This window comes from Pseudopipra pipra, chromosome 2, assembly GCF_036250125.1.
Source record: "Pseudopipra pipra isolate bDixPip1 chromosome 2, bDixPip1.hap1, whole genome shotgun sequence".
Lineage (NCBI taxonomy): Eukaryota > Metazoa > Chordata > Aves > Passeriformes > Pipridae > Pseudopipra > Pseudopipra pipra.
The window spans coordinates 38,829,630-38,850,722 of NC_087550.1; the positions used below are offsets into that span (position 1 = coordinate 38,829,630).

The 21,093-nt window shown below is 38.2% G+C and overlaps 1 protein-coding gene across 6 annotated transcripts in view; it reads right to left on the reverse strand.

Moving 5' to 3' along the window:
- FAM76B (family with sequence similarity 76 member B) overlaps window positions 1-20,954 on the reverse strand; it is a 31,763-nt gene extending 10,809 nt beyond the window's left edge. For 2 of the 6 annotated variants that reach the window (XM_064645130.1, XM_064645125.1), the window contains exons 1-9: window positions 20,820-20,954; window positions 20,655-20,719; window positions 20,071-20,125; window positions 18,399-18,554; window positions 17,257-17,453; window positions 15,230-15,277; window positions 14,950-15,030; window positions 14,147-14,279; window positions 11,114-11,215 (exon numbers count right to left, since the gene is read on the reverse strand). In XM_064645130.1, the coding sequence (XP_064501200.1) occupies window positions 11,114-11,215; window positions 14,147-14,279; window positions 14,950-15,030; window positions 15,230-15,277; window positions 17,257-17,453; window positions 18,399-18,554; window positions 20,071-20,125; window positions 20,655-20,719; window positions 20,820-20,924 (942 nt within the window). In that variant the 5' untranslated portion in view covers window positions 20,925-20,954. Of the gene's footprint in view, window positions 1-7,897; window positions 10,467-11,113; window positions 11,216-14,146; window positions 14,280-14,949; window positions 15,031-15,229; window positions 15,278-17,256; window positions 17,454-18,398; window positions 18,555-20,070; window positions 20,126-20,654; window positions 20,720-20,819 lie in introns of those variants that run through there. The other 4 variants (XM_064645128.1, XM_064645126.1, XM_064645127.1 and 1 more) reach the window with 4 other exon arrangements.
- Window positions 20,955-21,093: the final 139 nt, after the last annotated feature.

The window sequence follows — 21,093 nt, forward strand, 5'->3', positions numbered from 1 at the left end:
TGTCTGTTCAGCAACCTTATTGCAGGGTCAGCAGGGCATAGAATTCTGCCTTTAAGCCTTGAAATTGCATCAACGAGTGCAATTGCATTTTGAAAGACTGGAAAAAAGAAAAGAAGCAAGGATTTCCTGCTTGAATACAGGAGGTAATACACATTAGTACACCCTGGCCAGAATTTGCACGTGCAGCAAAGCTCCAAGAAATAAGTCAAACTGAGGCCTCTTTTGCCAAGAGCATTCATACTTCCTCTGTTAGGAAGTTAAGACCCATATACAATGATGCAAAATAGGCTCATCGAGAGGACAAAAATGAGTGTTCATTTTTTTACTCTAAATTGTCCACTCATGACTTGACAGGAAACCTAGACTGACTATCCTTGTAGGCAGTGTGAATGGCCCTAAGAACGTGCTAGAGATGTTTAGTCTATTCTGGTGGAACTGGTCACTGAAAACATCTCAACTTGATCTTAAACAAGGTAACAAAGGCGTAATTTGAACAAGTTCTGCTCTCACCCTCAGGGGTCTACCATGTTCATTGCCTCTTCCTTCTCCAATGAGGCTCATGTATTTGCTTCCTCAAAGTTTCCATCTTCAGACTGACTATCAGTAAAGGTTGCTGTTAGGTTGACAGTATGCCTTTTAACGCCCTTTCAAAGGGACTGAGAGAGAAAATCCTCACCAGGATAAGTACCCAGCAATTCTAACTCCCTCTCCCATGCTTAAGAAAACAGAGCTCTTATCGATGCAGTATTTCAAATTTTCTAGACTTTGCAGTACTGTCAACCATTAAGACCTATACTCCACTGTGAAGTAAAATGTGGTGGCTTGATGTGCACAACCCCTGCTGGCCTCTTGGAGAATGACTGTAGGTGGACGTGGGCTGGACCTCAGCCATTCCAGTGCGTGGAATGAATTGGAGAGTAGAGTCACTCCAGGAAGGGACAGAAGAGCATTTTCACTAGCTCCAGCACCCAAAACTGGGCATTTTACTGTTGGTAAAAAATAGCTCTAGAACAACAGGTGGAAGTGTATTTACATTAAGAAGCTGATGGTCCTTTTTTTTCATTATTTTTCAGATGCACAATGACTAACCAATTGACGCCTGTAAGAACAAATCTTACCACAAAGAGGAAAAGTCAATGATGCTAATTAGCAACACAGTAGTTTAATTGAATAAAAATGTTAGGACAATCTCTGAATACACTTATCCTTGAGGGCAGAGTCACAGCCTTTAAATTCTAAGCCAATAAGTGTATTAAGAAAGAAAGAACCATCATGGAAGTTGTGATAAAATTGAGTGATTTTTGCCAGAAAATACAACTAAGATTACAAAGTTAGTAAGATTTAAGAAACAGAACTTAGGCTACAGAAAGCTTCCAATGGGGTTAAAAAGAAAACCTATCTGTCAAGAGGTTGTTTTCCATAAACTAACAAAAAAAAATTCTTTCATGTTCTACCAAGTAGCAGAGATATTTTTAGACTACATAAATTACTAGTTTTATAAGCTCCAATGCTATTTTGGTAAATAATATATCAATATCTGTATTCCTAATTATAGTCCAAGAATGAAAAGCACATTTTTTTGCTGTTTTGTAAAACATACTCATTTTTTGATAAAGCATGTTTATCAGCCTGATACCAATCTTGACAGTAGAACCAAGTTTATGAGTGCACTCTGAGTCACTATAAAATTCCTGTTTTTTGCTTTTCAAAAGTTTCTCAATTACTCATCTTTTTTTTCCCCCCCCATCACCTAGTTTACTCAACCTAAAACGTTAATTATGACAGCATTATGAATGGATTAAGATGCCATCTGACTCCTGTATGCCTCAGGAACAATGTTCTGTGAGTTGTTGCAAGGATACTTTTCAGACAAAAAAATGCATATGTCCACATGACAGCAACAAAATATAGGGGAAATTATATTCCTTATTCAACAGCAGGACTCTATTGTCCTGACACAAGGAAAGACGTGAGAACCACATTGTACTTTGAGTTTGGTTTTTTAACTGAATTCATAAACTAAAAATACATATTATATAAATATTGTACATAAATACTTAATAAATCCCAACAGTTTCAAAATACTGCTTTTCTGACTCTTGACTTAACAGTTTTGATACACATCCAAAACCTCTTTTAAGAAAACAGAAGTTGTTTTAAAAGTACAGTGCTTGGGCCTTTACTGAAAATGGGATACATACTGAATGTGATATAAAAATGTACTTCAACCATAGCTATTTAATAAAAGGGAAGACATATCTATGAATAAAGGGAGAACACAACACTACAAATGTTCTTGATGTCCTACACACTTCAGACCAAACTTAGTTAGAATGCTGTCACTAAACATAAAACAAAATAATGCAAAAGGGCTTTAAAGATTTGGCCAGCAAGATAAGTACTCTTGGGAACTTTGCTATTTTCAAACAGACTTGTTTCTGATTGTGCATAGTATAAGAATTATATCATGCTGGCAACAGATTAATAGGAAAGAAATAGATGGGAAGTTACTCCTGCTTACTCCCTGCTCTGCTTACTTGAAATTTGCTACCAAAACCAGCTTTTAGAAATGCTTCTTCATGCAAAATTATTTATTTTACAAGCTCACTAAACTATCTTGGTGCTTATGTAACAATCATTCACACAGTCTGAAGTGTTTCCCTAAAGCAGCACATTGCCTAACAGGCGAATTGCTATTATAAAAAATGTTGTGGGGTTTTTTTTCAGTTCCATTCAAATGAACCCCCTCACAGCGAGGGAAAACCTGAACACATCAAAACATTGCTTATCTACTTTGTCGTAACAAAATACTGCATTTTAATAGATGAAGAAAAAAAAAATTATTGCCTTGTTTAGGTTTTAGAGTTACAGGACACCTGAGGTTAGAAGTGGCTTCTGTAGGTCATCTGGTGCAATCCCCATTGCTCATGCATGGCCACCTGGAGCCAGTTGCCCAGAACTATGTCCTTTGGCCTTTTGATTACCTCCAAGGATGGAGTCTCTACTACCAACCTAGGCAACCTGTGCCAGTGCACAGTCATCCTTAGAGTAGAAAAAGTGTTTCCTGGTGATTAGAGGAAACCCCCTGTGTTTCGGTTTGTGCCTATTGACCCTGGTTCTGGCAGTGAACACCACTGAAAAGAGCCTGGATCTGTCCTCTATGCACCTCCTTTCACGTATTTATATTGGTGAGATCCCTCCAAGCATTCTCTTCTCCCAGCTAAACAGTCCCAGCTCTCTCAGACTTCCCACACAGGAGAGATGTTCCAGTCCCTTCATGATCCTTGCGCCACTCCATTGGACTCCATCCAGTATGTCCACGACTCTCTTGTACTAAGGAGCTGACTGGCCTATAGTTCCCTGTGTCTTTCTCTTTAAGATTGCTTATAGAATATATAATTATAGAATATATAAATACAATACACAACACGATTTAAGCCTTATTGTTCCAAGTCAAAAGTATAATCTCACCTTTGTATTGTTTTCTATACTATGAAGAAATCAGTTACATCTAATAATTGTTTCTAAGGTACAGGTGAAAAGTCAGCCAACTAATGGTACAGATTCACTACACATCTATGGTGACCGAATAAAACTTTAACTTATTCATAGCAACTCTCTTCAAAGGGAAAAGATAGTCAGTCTCCACACTGCCTGGGGAGTCCTGGATTCTGCTTTGAATTCTACCATTGTGTTTTGTGTGGCAGCATTTAAGCTGCACTGTTTCATGGATCAGCCTCCTGACTTGTAAAATGGAGATTTTTCTTTCTTAAGCTAAAGCAATCAGAGAAAACACAATACAGTTCCATTTTTTTCTATATTTACTATATTAAATATGCTTAATACCACTGGGGGGGGTTGGAAGTAGATGAGCTTCCAACCCAGACCATCCTATGATTCTATGATCCTATGTCAAATTTTCCAAAATAAATTTCCAATTTTTTAAAATATATTACAAAGTACTATATTTCAGTATTTAGGACATTGTCATTTTAGCATCAGTGTTGCATTTGAACAGGAACAGCTATCCACTGTGGGTGCTGGCTGGTGCACAGAAAGCACACACAACCATATACAGTGGGGTTTAAGCAGCATCTAGTGGCTAGCCTTATGTAGGCAGCCATCCTATTTAGCTCTATTTTCTCTTACTGTATTTAGCATTCGGGAAGGGAAAAGGTGCATTCCATCTGTTTCGGTAAACATGATCCAAAGAATCTTTACATGTCACTACCTTTAAGGCAAAATAAGAGGAAAAAAAGCACTGTAGACTACTAATCACACCCTAAAAACTGGACCATATTTATCATTGGAGAAAGACTGAACTATCTTCAACCAAAGAATGCAGAAATTAGGTTTCAAATTCACCTTGCACAGTAATTTGTTTTTTATGCAAAATAGCAACATGCCATTCAAGTAATAGGAGGTATTGAGTGCTCACTCCACTCTTGCAGATGTTATAAGACATTTGGAGGCTGTCTTGAGCACAGTGATCATGAAATTTACCTCAGTGATGGAGAAGGTCATAGAGCAGATCATTCTGTGTCTTATCAGATGGCACATGCTGGACAACGAGGGGACCAGGCCCAGCCAGCACGGGTTTATGAAAGGCAGGTTCTACTTGACCAACCTGATCTCCTTCTATGACAACATGACCCATTTAGTAGATGAGGGAAAAGCTGTGGATGTTGTCTACCTGGACTTTAGTAAAGTCTTTGACACTGTTTTCCACAGCATTCACCTGGTAAAACTAGCTGTTCATGGTGTGGACAGGTGCCCTCTTTGCTGGGTCATGTCCACAGAGTGGTGGTGAACGGAGTCACATCCAGTTGGCAGCTGTTCACGAGGGCTGTTCCCCAGGGCTCAGTACTGGGGTCAGTTCTGTTTAATATCTTTATTCATGACCTAGGAGAGGGGATCGAGTGCACCTTCAGTCAATTTGCAGATGACACTAAGTTGGGTGGGAGTGTTGGAGAGCAGGAAGGCTGGATTGATGGGCTGAGGCCAATTGTATGAGGTGCAACAAGGTCAAGTACCAGATCCTGCACTTGTGTCACAGCAGAAAAGGACCTGGGGGTGCTGGTCAACAGCAGCTGAACATGAGCTAGCAGTGTGCCCAGGTAGCTAAGAAGGCCAGTGGCATTCTGGTCTGTATCAGCAACAGTGTGGCCAGCAGGACCAGGGCTGTGATTGCCCTTCTGTACTTGGCACTGGCAAGGCCCTGTCTCAAATCCTGTATCCAGTTTTGGATCCCTCACTTCAGGAAAGGCATTGAGACACTGTAACATGGAAGGGCAATGGAGCTGTTGGAGGGTTTGGAACATTATGAGGAGCGGCTGAGGGAGCTGGAGATGTTTAGCCTGGAGAAAAGGAGGATCGGGGAAGCAATATTACTTTCTACAACTACCTGAAAGAAGGTTGTAGCCAAGTGGAGGTCAGCCTCTTCTGCCAAATAACAAGCAATAGGATGAGAGGAAACGGCCTCAAATTGCACCAGGGGAGGTTTATATTGGATGTTAGGAAACATTTCCTCATGGAGAGTCTTGACAAGCATTGGAACAGGCTGCCCAGGGAAGCGTTGGAATTGCTGTCCCTGAAAGTATTCAAAAAATGCGTAGATAGGGCACTCAGGGACGTGGTTTAGTGGTGGACTTGGCAGTGCTGGGTTAACAACTGGACTCAATGATCTTAAAGGTCTTTTCCAGCTTAGACCACTTCATGGTTGTATGAGAAAGGTTTTTTGCCTATGATAACTTTAATGAATGCTGCACCCTGAGTCAGGTAAGTGACCAACAAGCAAATTCTTGTAGATCCTGAAGGAATGTTTGAAGTTACTGTTCCTGGTTGCGTCTCATAACATGTTCTGCAACTATAGAAATGCAACAGGTTGTATGAGCACTACTAGACTGCTTCAGTGGAGTCAGATTGATTATAATTGTTTGCCTTTCAGCAGTGATTTAAGTTATTCTAGCAAATACAGCTTTACAGCTCTTCTGCTTTTTGGAAGGTTGTAAAAAGTTTCCCAGGGAGCATCTAAAAATAAAACTGAAGAGATGCATTGATGCACCTGATGAAGGATAAATTGTGAATGCCCTACACCTTTAATTGAAATAAAGCAAAACACACCTGTTGATTAAATAAAGGAAAACATCTTAAGGTTTTCAGTACTCAGCTCAAAATAAATTGCTCTAAGGTACTGAAAAAATGGGAGGGGGTTACATCTGGAGGTAAAAATCAACTTGGCCTGCAAATTCTAATACCTGCTGAAGTCATATTTAATTAAACAGTTTATTCTGTTCATTTCTCAAATTTAGACTCTTAGTATCATTTAAAAAAAAAAAAACAAAGCAAAACAAAAGACTCCCTTAAGCAATGTTGCATTTCACACACATGAAAAATACGTAACTTTAAAAAAACCCCAACCGTGTGATTCAGTACATCACACAACAAGTAACATGGTATCTCAGAGGTCTCTGTTCCCCATTAGCCCTGTCATCTCCATTACCCTCCTTCTTTCCCAAGGAGCACCACAAACATCTCCTCCTTCCACCTCTAAAATCCCCTTGTCTGATAGCCCCTACTTCTTCTGTGGGATTCAACAGAAGTAATTCCACATATCAGTACCTCTTCCACGAGGACAGCTAGAGCAATTGCACATAATATAGGAGAAAATGTATCTTCTATTGCAGTATCAATGTTTAGTAACTCATTTGAAGGAATAAAAACAAATGAACAGGTTTTACTCTATTTCAAAAAGTTAAAGATTATAGTTTGTCATCATAAACATCACTGTTTTCAAAAAAATCGGTGTTGGATTCAAAGCTTTTGAAGCTACTGAAGACCATTAAGAACTGCCTGAATGCCTACACACAAGTTATGTAAATGTAAATTTTCTTTAAAGAAATTTGCTTCAAATGATGCAAACCTCTTTTCAGGATTCAGTCAGTTGCATGGCCAGTTACACACATTTGCATGTGTCACATGAAAGCCATGCCTAAACTAGGTACCACACATGGTTTTGACTTGCACTCAGCTTTAGAAATAAGTGGCTTCAAAGTTGCTGTTGCAAGTTTGCATTAAAATGAGGCTAAGAACAATCCAATATTAGACTAGCATATTGTTCATTACTATAACTACTATAAAATAATAACTGTTTCAAGACAATTTGAAACAAAGATTCCCCCTTTCTAGACCAAATAGATACAGAATCTTACTGTCTTATTGGTATGGGGTAAGGGGATTTTTTTTTTAAATTATTTTTTACTTTGAACTTTAATTCCTGAATGAGAAGTATTCTTCTGGCTTGTGGAAAGATGAAGATTGATCGTTGAGGAAAATTTAAAATGAGACCTACAAATTGCAGCACAATTTGTGCTGCACTAGAAGCCACTGTGACTGACAGCCAGCAGGGTGTTGCTGTGGGCACCTAACTCCTCCTGACACAAGAAAGGGAACACACAAAGAAATTATAAATGTCGTTTCAAATCTCAGAATCATCCAACTCGTACAACGAATGTAAAGGAAGAACAACTTTATAGTTAACAGAATAAGACTGAAATTCAGGTACTTTTAAACACAAATGCTGATGCTAATCAGTATGCAAAAAGCTTGTTGAAGGCATTTCAGTCAAACCTTCACGTTTTTTTCTTCTTCTCTATAAGAAAATATTTCTATGTATTATATATAATTCTGTTGTAGAAAACAAAAATATTTTCATGAGACAAAGTAATCCGAAGCCTAATTTGTTACAAGTTGTAGACAACCCAAGGTGTCTAATCTTCACAGAAACCTAAATATTAAATTCTGCCCCTTTTTTGGCCACAGACTTTTAGTGAGTGACATAGCATGAAAGATTAACACAAAATATGGATTTATGAATAATTTTAAAGGGAGAGATCAATGTTTTGACAAGATTTTATTGTGAAACATTGGATTTAGAAAAGGTACAAAATGTCAACGGTCAGATGTGTGCCAGTACAGTATTTCAATAGTCTATACATGTGGACAGCTGAATAGCTTCACTGCAGAACAAGTATTTAGACATACTATCTAAAAGGGGGCCGCAATATTCACAGGCTTAAAATACATAAATAACCTGACCCAAAATGGCCATTACTGGTCAATGCTAATCAACATCTGGAAACAGGCTAAAAAGCACAATACAGTACAACAATCTCCTTGCAGATCCACGTTTCAAGAACATCTGTTTATTATGTCAGTAATCTACAGCTCCAGGACATGATTCTCAGGACCAGGATTCAGTTGGCTAGTTAACAACTTTAAAAAATTAATGCTAAAAATTAGATTATGGAAGAATACCCACAGGTATTTAATAAGAACTAAACACTGTGAAGCTCCCTAAAATTTTTCTGAGATTTATGAAGTCGATTACTTCTAATACAGAACTTCAGCTTGTTTATTTAAAATGTCCTGACTGCAGCTTGAACTGATATCATTAAGTAACCTTAATTCGAACATTTCATTTTGCTATGCATTTTTGTATTTTAAAACCAATTTCATCAAACCTGGGTCACCACTTAACTGGAAAAAAATGACCCAAATACTAATTCTGAATTAATAAAAGTCATAAATTTGTATATTTAAAAAATTAATAACAACCCCAAAGAATAGTAGCATTCTCTACCCTAGTTCAGTAAGTTCAAAGAAGAGCATTTATAAACATACAAAGTTGATTTTAGGGTATAAAAATACACATATACCATATGAAACAAGGTAGCTTGAGTTTTTCATATTTTTCAGTAGTCTGTCACTGCTGGAACTCATTTAAGCTATTGAAAAGGTGTTCATAGTTCAGTACCTGGATGAAAAGCCAAAGGACTATAGATTTTAGTTCTTTAATTAAAAATGTGTAGCTGCTTTTACACAATTAAGCTTACTGAAATATCAACAGCTACCCTGTTACCAGCCAGTACCCAGAGCTGACCTAAACCTTCACCCACGTAAGTCTACTTCCCTTTATGCTGATTCATAACTTACCTTCCTGAACAGAGACCTTGGGGTATACTAAATTATTGTTTAATAGAAATTTCTGAATATGACTAATGTCCGCTGGGAGCAGAGCTAAATTTCAATTGATATAATTTAGAATCAAAATCCACCCAAAACATTAGAATAACCCACCCTTTGACGCTACATCCACTCAATTAATTTAAAGGCCACTGGTTTTGGCTACTCTTTTCTCATTGTGTATCTTTACTGGCAGATGTGAACCTTGCAATTTATTAAGGAGAATCACCATAAGTTACAACTAAGTACATTAACTCAGACAACAATGGGAAATAAACGTTTTTAAAACTTTGAGTGTATATTCCTAGTTAAGGATGTAACATTGGGAGTACAATGCCTGCTGTGGAATTAAAATTGGTGCTGTGCCAAATGGGGAAAATTTATAAACAAAACACAAAATTCCAGTGTGGAAAAAAAAGAAATTGGTTTTTTTTTGTTCAGGAAATGTTCGGCATGAGCAGCACTAACAAAATTCTACACCTCACAGACACAAGCTACAACAGTTATCTAAAGCCAAATTCACTGTCCATCAATTAGCTAGCTAGCTCTTAATGCTGCTTTGAGCACTGCACTAGCCACTTTGATCTTTGTTTCAGATTCCTCTGTACACACATTTATATTTACATAAAACATTTATTAAACATGATTTTAAAACATAAAAACCTTATGTACAAAATACCAACATTCCTATAAATAAACAGTTGGAGAAAGGCACTTGCAAGAAAAATCTACAGTAAATCTTACAAAAACCACACTGCCTCTGTTACTGTACAATAGATAATCTTTCTGTCAATCCCTATCACAAGAATGTAAAACACTAATTACTTGTTATAACTAAGAATATAACCATTACAGTCGTATTTACACATACATATATGCCTCTTTTGAGTTTGAGAGCACCATGATTTCCATTCTAAATTTATATTTTGATACAAAGTAAAAGAACAGTTGCCAGAAACCAGTGTTCAGTGTCACTGCAGATTCATAAACGTTTGGCTGACATCAGTGTAGTTTAAAAGACTCAGTTGCTACTTTGTAAAAAGTACACCTAGTTTGTTATTGCATGTTGTCCTTTTAGAGAAAGCACTGCAATGTTCTCTATGCAATTGTTTAATACTATTGCTGGCAGAAAGTTTCCAATATCAAAAAAATAAAAACATTCTTCAATCCAGTTGAAGTATTTCATCTGAACAGGAACTAAAAAAAGCTGCATATTAATTATAAAAACATGTAGGAAACATGCCAACTAATCTGGTGTGCAAAAATATTTTTTCCACTACACAGGATTTTAAGGGCTTCACAGAATTACTCAAATGTACATTGAGCAGCAAACCCCACGAATAACCAGTTCCTCAAGGAGATGTGAGGATACTTCCACTTTTATCAAACTTTTTACCCTTTGACAATGCTGCAACCTGTTTGAGCAGTTCTCTGTTTTTGGCCTGCAATACAGACAAAAAAAGTATGAATTACTGAAACATTTCCTATAGTAGTGTCATGTACTGATTTTCTATTGCATTTATGAACAAATTCTCAAAATGTACATGTTGAGAATATTCAAAAAAGGTAATGATCACTCTCCAAAGATCTGTATATGTTTTTTGATATGCATATTCCATCTTTAACAGAAAAAGTAACTACATTTTCTGTACTGCAAAATTTAGTATATCCAGTATTGCATCAAGTCAGTGATTTATCAGGCAACTAATTCAGACTTTCTTCTTGGTAAAGTATGCTCTACCAACAGATATCTAACTGTCCATGTGTTAATGCTGAGCCCTTAATTTGGATCCATAGCCCAACAACAACTGATAAATTGTCAGAGAAAAAAATAACATAACCTTCGAGAAAGCCTTTACCTCTTGAAGTGAAAAAGAGATTCCTAGAGTGAGTTTAATTCATATGGACATTGTCTGTTGACTGCAGAACTGCTGTACAATGCATCCAAAGTTAAACATGGCAACGACCACTCAAGTACTTGGAACTACTGTATTGTAGTGAAAAATGCCAAGTGAACAAGCTGACTGAACAGCTTGAATACATAACTCCACATGAAGTATTTCTCAAGTATTGATAAGCAGTTACTCACCTGCAACTGTTCCACAGTTTCCTTGTGAGCTTTCTCCATACTGTTCATCTTTGTCCTCAAGTTAGACTCTTGGTACTGGAAGTCTGCCTTCAGTTCTGTCAACTGAAAACACAAATGCTATGAAGATTCCTTGAACTGCTACAGTACATGGCTTCTAATCAGTCTGTGAAATATTTATGGAAGCCTCAGGAATCTCAGGAAACACTGTATTTATTTATTATTGCAGTATTAACAGCTCAACACTTCAGAAGCACTTTGAAAAGTATCTATATATATTTTAAATGAAGAAAACAACTGTACTTATGTAACCATGCTATTTGCTCAAGATTTTGTATAAAGAAGGCTAAACCTCAGCAAAATCTTCAGTTACATCTCTCATTATATGGTATGGTAACATACGAAAAATCTTCCATACAAAGGCAGTATAAAGGATTCTTTTGTGTCGTTTTATGCTACAATTTGTCCTAGACAGAAGTTTACATTCCCAAGTTTCACTGCTTCTCGATCCATAACAATGAATTAAACTGCATTATTGGAAACATGTAATTTCAACTTAACTTTTGTGTACGGTGTAGTACGGCTGCCACTGCGTCTCTGCTGAGAGAGACAGAGATTCAGGTGACATACACTGAGGCATGTGTTTCTAAAGTGTGATATATGCTTCTATCCAAGTGCTGAATGCTTCTTCTGGAAGCACGTGCAGCTGGGTGAACTACTAACAGTTTGCTGTATATGGACTTAGAAGTTTCAGGAATCACTTCTTTAAAAAGTTTAGTTCTTCAAAGCATCCCAACTCACAGGGCTCTTCTGAACCTCTCTGGTCAATTTGGATTTATCAGGAAATGAAGCCTCTCTGCTAGCAAAGATGCATGCCATAACAAACCAGAGTATGCACTCCTGAACTAATGCCCTGAGACTGCTATTACCAACCTCAGTACCTGTCAAACCACACATAGTGAAACAAGGTATTCAAAAGAACTGTCAATCAAATGGTCAAGTGCAGGTATGTTGATAGAATGGTATATTATAGCTCCCTGTACCCAGACTGCTGCTCTAGGTATGCACTTTATGGCTGTTGTAAATTGCAGGGGATCCAATGCAAAGCCACACACCACACACTACATATCAAAAAAACCTAGTGGTAGTGTTGCACCACAGCAAAGTATGCAACCAGATGAGCAAACACACTACCTGTGAACATTCAGCAAACTGTAATCTTTTCCTAATAATCAAGTCTCAGGGCTCCATGGTAATGCTTTGTTGTCTCACTAACATTTTGTGCAGAAAGACAAATAAGGCTAGTACTGCAAACAATAAGCACCGATAATGACATGGTTGACATCCTGACTCATAACAAAAAATGATGAATGAGGATTGTCTGCAAAGCTGGTGTACTGAGTTGTTTTTGTTGCTACGTTATACATTTCAGAAGTTTTCCTTTTGGAGCATTCCAAACCGTTCAAATGCTGTCCCTACACAAATCTTGAGACACAACCTTAACAGGAATCTCTCACAGGTCTGGCTCAGGCTTTTACCCAGTACATGTCTCCAAATTTACTATATCATTAAAAAAAAAAAAATCTGCACTGCATTCATTTGTTGTAAATTTTTCAGCTACGCAAACATTGTACAGTATGTTCAGCTTTTCTCCTCCTTGGAGCAGCTGCAGAAAGTGATGTTTTAAAAGTGAGGAACTCATGCCTGAAGGAGTCTTTAAGTTCAAAGAACTCCGAGGTCAAATAAACAGTTTTAGCAGTGGGGATATTAAAATTATTAGATGCTCTCCCTTTGGGAACAGCACAAAACAAGTCACTGCAGTGGTTATGCAGAAGCTGGTTACATTTTCTTACCTATCCTTTTTGTTAGCTTTGCCCCATAGATTAAAACTAAAAAGAGACAACTGAATTTCCTACTGACTCAAGATCTTCTCCTGGCTTTATAAGAAACAGATCAGAGCCTAACGTCTGTCCTTTGAAGAAAATATGTAAAGAGAACCCATGACAGACTGCTCAGCTCTTTCACATTAAACACTTAAAGACTTGAAATAGCAAGTACTTCCAACCCTAGGTATACTGCAAGTGATATAAACGAAAATAGGTTCAATATCCTTTACAAAACACATCTAAGCGTAGAAATGAAGATACTGAACTATGGTTTAAAAGTGGAAGCACTTTTCCTTTCAGGAGGCTTTCCTAACCATCAATGTTTTGACAGGCCACAACACCCTGAAAATCAAAATTTTATCTGAAAATATAGTAAATTTATTTTTAATACAATTCCATAACCTACTCAATCCTGAACAGATATTCTAGAGCCACTGTTACAGTGTCTTAAAAGCATCTAGTTATTCAGATGGCAGAGAAATAAGCACTAAGAAACGCAAAGCAAAGTGCACATTTGTAGTTATTTCTCTTTTCTTGTTAGTCATTAGTCTGTTTGAAGGGTGAATCTTTTCTAAGAGTTTCACTGCAGCCATTTGGGCCTGACTATTTCACTTAACTTTTGTTGACTGACATCTATTTAATCCAAGCTTTTCTTTTAGTCTCCGACCACCACAAAGACTGGACATATGCTATCACTGTTATAAAAACAAAAAATTTAATATTAATACATTATAATGTAAATTTGGACATTGACTTACTGTGGTTATAGTTGCTTTAGTTTAAAACTAAGTAAAAACTATGCTAAACTCAGAATGGTCACTGCTTTTTGTCATGACTCAGTTTAGAACATGTAAAGCAGGCAAACCACTGTCTGGCATTTTATCCATCACCTATGGCATACAGCTTGAGAAACAGGCAAACTTCTGGGTGGCTGAAGTGCGGCAAGATGAATTCCTCTTTGACTTAGAGCTAAAATATATTCATGACACAGAAGTCTCAAACTTGTTCTTTAAATGGTAAGATCTGATTAGCTGCTATACAGAACAACTGCATCTGATTTTTGGTTTATGTCACTGTTTTGACATTGTTAGGAGTCTACAAAATAGAAAACAAAATTATGAAGTTCTTATTAAGCAGGTGCAACTTTTACCTTTTTATCTTTCTCTAAAATAGTCTGATCTCTTTGCTGCAGAAGACGTTTAAGTGACATTACTTCTTCTTTCAGCTGACTTATGAGGACAAAGTTGTCAGTCCCTCCACTGTCTGCAGACTGATTTATAGAGCTATCAAAAGTAAAAGACAATAGTTACTTACAACATCAATAGCAAAAAAACCCAGTTTATTTTTTTTTATTTCAAATTGGATAATTAATAATTCCACAAACATCCTTAAGGACTAATGCAAAAAAAGTATGTACCTGACAGAAATGGATGCAACTGGCAAATTACCTTACTAATGGCACACATTACATACACCTGCAGAAATATAATTCAGTATTAGCTTTGAGGGGGACAAACACTTTTTGACTGAAGCAGCCACTTTTATTCCAACTATTTGGTCAGAGACAGAATGAAGATTCAGTCTCCCACATTAAGGTCCAAAAGAATTCTCTAGATACTGGGTCAGCTTAAAGCAGCAGGTTCAACCCTGCCATCTAATTGATAAAACACTGATGTCAAGGAATACCATTTGGTTGATAACTGTTGCCTTGTACATAAACTTTGTTTAATTTTGCTCCAAACAGCTTAAAAGCAGGAAAACAGTGCTAGTTTTCTGCTAATAAAGTAATTTAATTGACTGACAGCACTCAGATGCCACCCAATAATCCATCTGGCTAGACAACAGTTTCACCTCCCTCATTCTTCAGACAAAAAAAAAAAAAAAAGGCAACTGGCCACAAATCAGTGCTTTATTTGGTAGAAATGGCTCAGCTTTACAAAAATATAACTTTACCTATCTCCATTTGATGGCTTGGATTCCAGTTTGGGTTTTTTCTTTGGAGTTTCATTCTGAATAGCTGCAGAGGATTTATGGCTGAAATCAAACAAAATGTAAACCTAAAGCCTCATACTATGTAACTCTCTAATATCACCATTTGGTACATATAAAATAACTAACTCATGCTCCTAGCTGGAATGCTAGAGACTAGCCAGAAATGCAAGAAAAAAGAAATTCTTTAAATGAAAACTGCAAGATAAATGAAAAGAAAATTAATAAATAATATCATATTTACCTCTGTTTCCATAGTCCCTGATCTTGTTCTGGACTCAGATTGCTGATTCTGAAATATGTGAAATGTACTTGGTAACTGACCAAACATGCCATTATTTCTACGTTTATGTGAATGGTATCTGTACTTGAGAAAAAACCTCCCACCTTTTTTTTTTCCTAATAAAGAAGTGAACATTTATGAATTTTCAGCTAGACATTGATACTATCTGTCGTATTCCTGATCATGCTTTACTATGTCAGGATGTTATGAAGGTATTTCTTGGCTAAATATCTATACTATTGTAAGTCACAAGGGGTACACTTCAACACTGATGGCTAAACTTTTTTGCTGATACCTCCTGATTCTTGTGAACTCTGTATTGCTAATCTCATACTCAGCAAGCCAGTCTAAAGCAGCACTCCTGGGATTTCCATACTGCCATATGAACATTGCACGAAGCAGCGCTCATGTGGTGGCGTAAGAGCAAAGTTAAGCTTTGGATCCCTGAAAATAACTACTTCTCAGGTGTAACAATTTGCTTTCAATCATCTCAAAAGTAACCAATGAAGAGCATTGATATAGGAATGTAGAAGATAGCACTGAGTGAAACAGTTCAAAGAATCCGTATTTCTACCTCACTGTCTCTATTGTCTGAAATTAGCAATAACTGAAACGGACAGGGAAAAAGAGTCATATTGACTGGACCAGAAGCAATACACCCATGGCAGCCTACAGAAAAAAAAAAGGTGGGAAACCAGGAACATTGTGATCTGTATAGAGATATGCTTACTGTTACAACTCTTGAGTATATCAGAAGCTCTATTTTGTAGTAAAGAGCTAACTATTTTTTTATTTAATCCTTACTATACCTCTGCCACATGCATTAAACTAGATTTAACTTGCTATAACTTAATTTTCAGCATATTTGAAAGAACAGGAACAGTACAATAACTCTCTGCATGACAAGAATAATTTTCATCTTCAAATTCCTAAAAACCCAAATCACATTTTTCTCTTTTTTAAAGTGAAAGTATATGCATTTCCCTTTTCCTCATTCCAAATATGATTCCAGTTTATTTTGCTTCTATCTTTAAGTCACACTTAGGCAAGTTTCAGTCAAGATGAAAAACTATAAGCACTGGAAACATGGAATTTAGAAGCAAAGTCTGTGTGTCTGAGATTAGGGTCATTACCTTTGAAGCCACAGCATTTACTGTCCAGCACAAAAAATAAGTAGTTCTAAAGTTATGCTGTCATAAGCCTACCAATGAAAATAAGAATTGTGACTACTACTATGGCACCATAAAACCAAAAATGAATTCTAGGGTTTACAGCTAAATAAATTGGTTATGTAGGTTAAGGTTGGTATGCTGTTGATGCCATGGCCACAGATGACATATTGAGAAAAGATGGAGAAGATGGGACAAAACTACATCAGAGGTTATCAGAGTGACACTAACTAACAGTCTTATGACCCTATGTCATTATCACAGCCACCCACAAACTGCCTATTCCAGCAAGATTTGATTATAAAAACTAGCAAAGAGATACAAACTGGTCCCAGACTGAAGATAATCCCACAGTACTGCTTCTGCTTCTCCATTTACTTGCGAGTATTTGTGCACAAACCAGTCAGGGTGAAGTAAGTCAGGGTGGGCATTCTGAATGAAGCAGCTGTACTGTGCTTACTGCAAATACACACCTTTTATCCCATGGTAAATGCGTGTAAAATAGCAGTTATCACACAGCAGTTACTGCTTAGAAAACTAAATCCAGTCTACCACTAAGTAACTTGTTTCTGTAGCCATTCCGTGAGCTTTTTTCTAGACTTGCTACCAATTTTAACCTCAACTGCTTTTTGCTAAACTCCCTTCACTCAAACAGTAAGAATACAAGGATTTTGACAGGCCACGGAAGAGCAACATTCTGCTACTGCTTTTGACACCATGTTTCAAACAGCTTTTTATACTAACTTTGATTTTATCTCAGTACAAACAGAACACAGATGAAGAGCTGCCAACAGCTACTTTAACTTTTGAAATACTTACTTATGATGACTGCTGCTGTGGCGATGATGATGGTGGTGATGGTGGTGGTGTTTTGAATGATGCTGGTCTTTCTCAGTAAGAGATGAGGATGAGGAGTTAGAATGTGAAGATCCTAGGCTCTTCCTCTGTTCTTTCGTCTTCTGCAGCACTCTCTTGTAGGACAGCGTGCAGAGCCAGCACAACAACTTTCCATCAACCTTTTGGGAAATAATTCATACAGGGGTTTATTTCCAAGTACACTTGCACTAGAGAGATGTGCTCAGTATTTGCAAGAAAAAATTGTTTCATCTGTTATCTTTGGGAAAAACACAGACATCTTTTTGGTATGAAACATCACTACTATACCTCCAATGTCTGCAGGTTATCTTCTAGTAAAGATTCTACTGAATCTTACCCCATTTCTGTTTGTCATTTAAAGTTATGCTACAAAGAGTCCTAGTAAATATTGGACTTGCTCTATGTCGCAGAAATGACACTAACTTTTTAAAAGGACAAATCTTTTTTTGTTTAGACACCATGCACCTTCTCTCAACCCATCGTACTGTAGGCAGAAACAAGATGTCCAGCCAACGTTTGACAGGTAACAAGTAAACTCTTCTGTAAAAGCAGCATTATCCTTGAGTTCAGTCAAGAGGCTTTTGAGGTCATTTCCTCAGCACCTTCTGGAATGAGAAAGTGGCACTCACCAAAGCTATTTAACAAAACAGAACACAAAGGGCTACTCAGAGCAGTCTGGTGCTCTGGTGCTGTACTTTAAGGCAAGGCAAGCAAATCAGAAGAGGTAAAGAGACAGATTCAAGTTATGGACATAGATAAGATCCAATGGCTGAGAAAATAAAAATAAAATAAATATCAAAGCATCAGGAACTGTTCAGCCACTTAATTTCTGTTCCCCAGCTACAACTGTCTGCTTACACTTAAGCCTATTTTTAGAAAGTGATTTAATTTAAAGTAAGTTAGCTCAGTACCTCACATAACAATTGCCAAGTTACAAAATTTAATTTAAATATTGTAAAGCACAGCTCAGCAACTTAAATCTAATATTAGAGAACTTAAATACATTCCTGTTAGTCTTTCTCTTACGAACCAGAAACACTGTCTATTGTCAGCCTAAGCCACTACAAATGTGGAACAAAGCCTACCTTCCTTCTTCCCTCCTCTTTTCGATCAAAAGCACACTGCTGTTTGCACTGCTCACATGTCTGAGGTGGGCCGTACTTCTTCTCCGAGTTGGTGCAACGCTGACATTTTGTGCCAATAAATGCTGCAATAATGTTACAATACTGACAAGGCTTGGGCTGAAAAAAAGATAAGTTGAACTGAAATCAATACATTTGCATTTTCTGTAATGAAGACAGGTATTTCAAACCACAAAATGATGCTTTGAAACTACTAAGGCTTCATATAACCTATCTTAAAGAACTTTTTTCCTACCATTTCTATCTTCAGTACTAAACCTTTCCCCTAAAATGATGCTTCTTCAGTGGTTAAAACCAGTCTGGACTTTTCATGAAAATCCAGATGCATACTAAATAAAAGAAACACACACAACTATCTGATTACTCACCTCTACACCTGCTGTTTTATTTTTTTAAATACGATGACATTTCCTCTCAGCTTTACTACATTCCTAGAGAAATTACTTACAGAAACTTTAAAAGAAGAGTAATCAAGTCATTTTTTTAGACTGGAAGTTTCTGAAGGCATCCCTCTCCCTTTCACACTCAGGGATTCAATAACACTACAGTTCCAAGATTAGTATCCTGATCCCTGCAATTCTGCAGGAAACTTAAAAAAACAAAACAAACAAAAAACCACCAACAACAATCAAAAACCAACTTCAGATACCACCAGGTCAGGTTATCAACTTTTATATCATATGCTCAACTAGACTAATATGCTGCTGGAAAATGAAATTGCTGTCAGTTTTCAGTTAGAAATGGCTGATTACCCTCAATGCAGTTCTGTTTTTAGACGAACTACTGATAAAATCATTGTTGGATCTGTCCTGCAATTCATTTTGCTACACTTTAAGCTTTTGAAAAGTATTTCTTTGTTCAGTTTACATATATATTCACAAAGTGCCTGACTACATACCAACAGCTGTTACATTTCTCAAATAAGTTGAATTTCATCTATTATGGTTTATGTCAAGCCTGGAGAAATTACGCCCTTTTGTTCCACAACAAGATTATCTTGATACCTCCTACAAACTCGTATCTGCAGGGTGGCTCAGATACAATGTGTGTATTCACATAACAGAAAAATTCATTTTTCCAGCAGAACTGAAGCTGAAATTCAACATGAGAAACCACAAAGTAACATGAATGCAGATAATACTCAAAATCTTTTCTACTTAATAGCTTAACACGATTAACATGCCTTTTTTTAAGACTTACACAATATAAAGTATGCAGCATTACTCGATTTTCACATTTACATCCCCTTAAGGACAGAGAGGGCTAACGGTCTCCCTGTCATCAAGCATGTGCTTATGAGAATATACAGGGAATAACTTCACATGTGTGAGGTGAAATAACTTTGCTTTGCTACAAGTAGCTACATTGAAATTATTCCTAATCTTTAAGCTACATATAACCCCAATGGATTTCAAGCTGAAAAAAGGAACTGTAACCCACAGAGGAAATCAAGAGACAGAAATGACATTTCCATCACCTTTCTGAATGGCAATCTCTGGGTTTATTTTTTTTTCCCAGAAGAAAATAAGAAGATTAGTTGCATGAGAACTTTTTTTTTTTCAGTTTAAAGCACAAATGAATTAACTTCAGTACTTAGAACCGAGAACCTACTTACCGTTCCAAACTGCTTCACATTTTGGGCACATTTCTTGCATATTGTGTTGGTTTTGCTAAAAAGATGAAACGGCACAAAGGTGAATTTGGCAACAAACACACAAACCTTAACATTCTTTCCCACGCAATTACCAGCAAACAGAACCACATAACGGTTTGGGTTGGAAGGGACAGAATCATGGAATAGTTCGGGTTGGAAGGGACCTCTGGAGATCATCCAGTCCAACCCCCCAGCCAAGGCAGGGTCACCTGGAGCAGGTGACACAGGAACGTGTCCTCGTGGGTTTTGAATGTCTCCAGAGAGGGATACTCCATGACCTCCCCGGGCAGCCTGTTCCAGTGCTGTGCCACCCTTAGTGTAAAGAAGTTCTACGTCGTGTTGAGATGAAACTTCTTGTGGTTTAGTTTATGGCCGTTGCTCCCTGTCCTGCCGCCGGACAGCACTGAAAAGTGTCTGGCACCACCCTCCTGACACCCGCCTCTCAGATATCGCTGTGCATTGACGAGATCCCCTCTCGGTCTTCTCTGCTCCCAACAGGCCCAGCTCCCGCAAACTCGCTCGCACACCGCCTGACCCCGCCGTACCTCTCCTGCTGGAACTCGGAGCGGCAGTAGGTGCACTTCACGATGGGGTGGGCGATGCGACACTCCTGCGGAGGAAAGAGCCGCGTTACTGCCCGGCCGGGCCGGCCCCGCACCGCCCCCGCCCGCCGCCCCGAACAGCCCCGGCCGGGCCGCTCCACCCCGAACCTTGCACAGCTGCTGGCCCTGCGAGAGCTCCTCGAACGGGTACCGCTGGTTGCACTTGGTGCACGCATAAAGCGCCGGGGCGGCCGCCGCGCCCGCCGCCGCCATCCGGCGGGGCGGACACGGGCGGGCCGAGGGAGGGGAATGGGGAGGTGCCGCCGGAGCGAGGGACGGAGCGGCCGCAGGGGCCGCCGAGGAGGAGCCGCCGCCCCCGCCCCGCTCCCGGTGCCGGTGCCGCGCTGGGCCCCGCGCGCCGCCCGCGTCCCCCTTGTGTCGG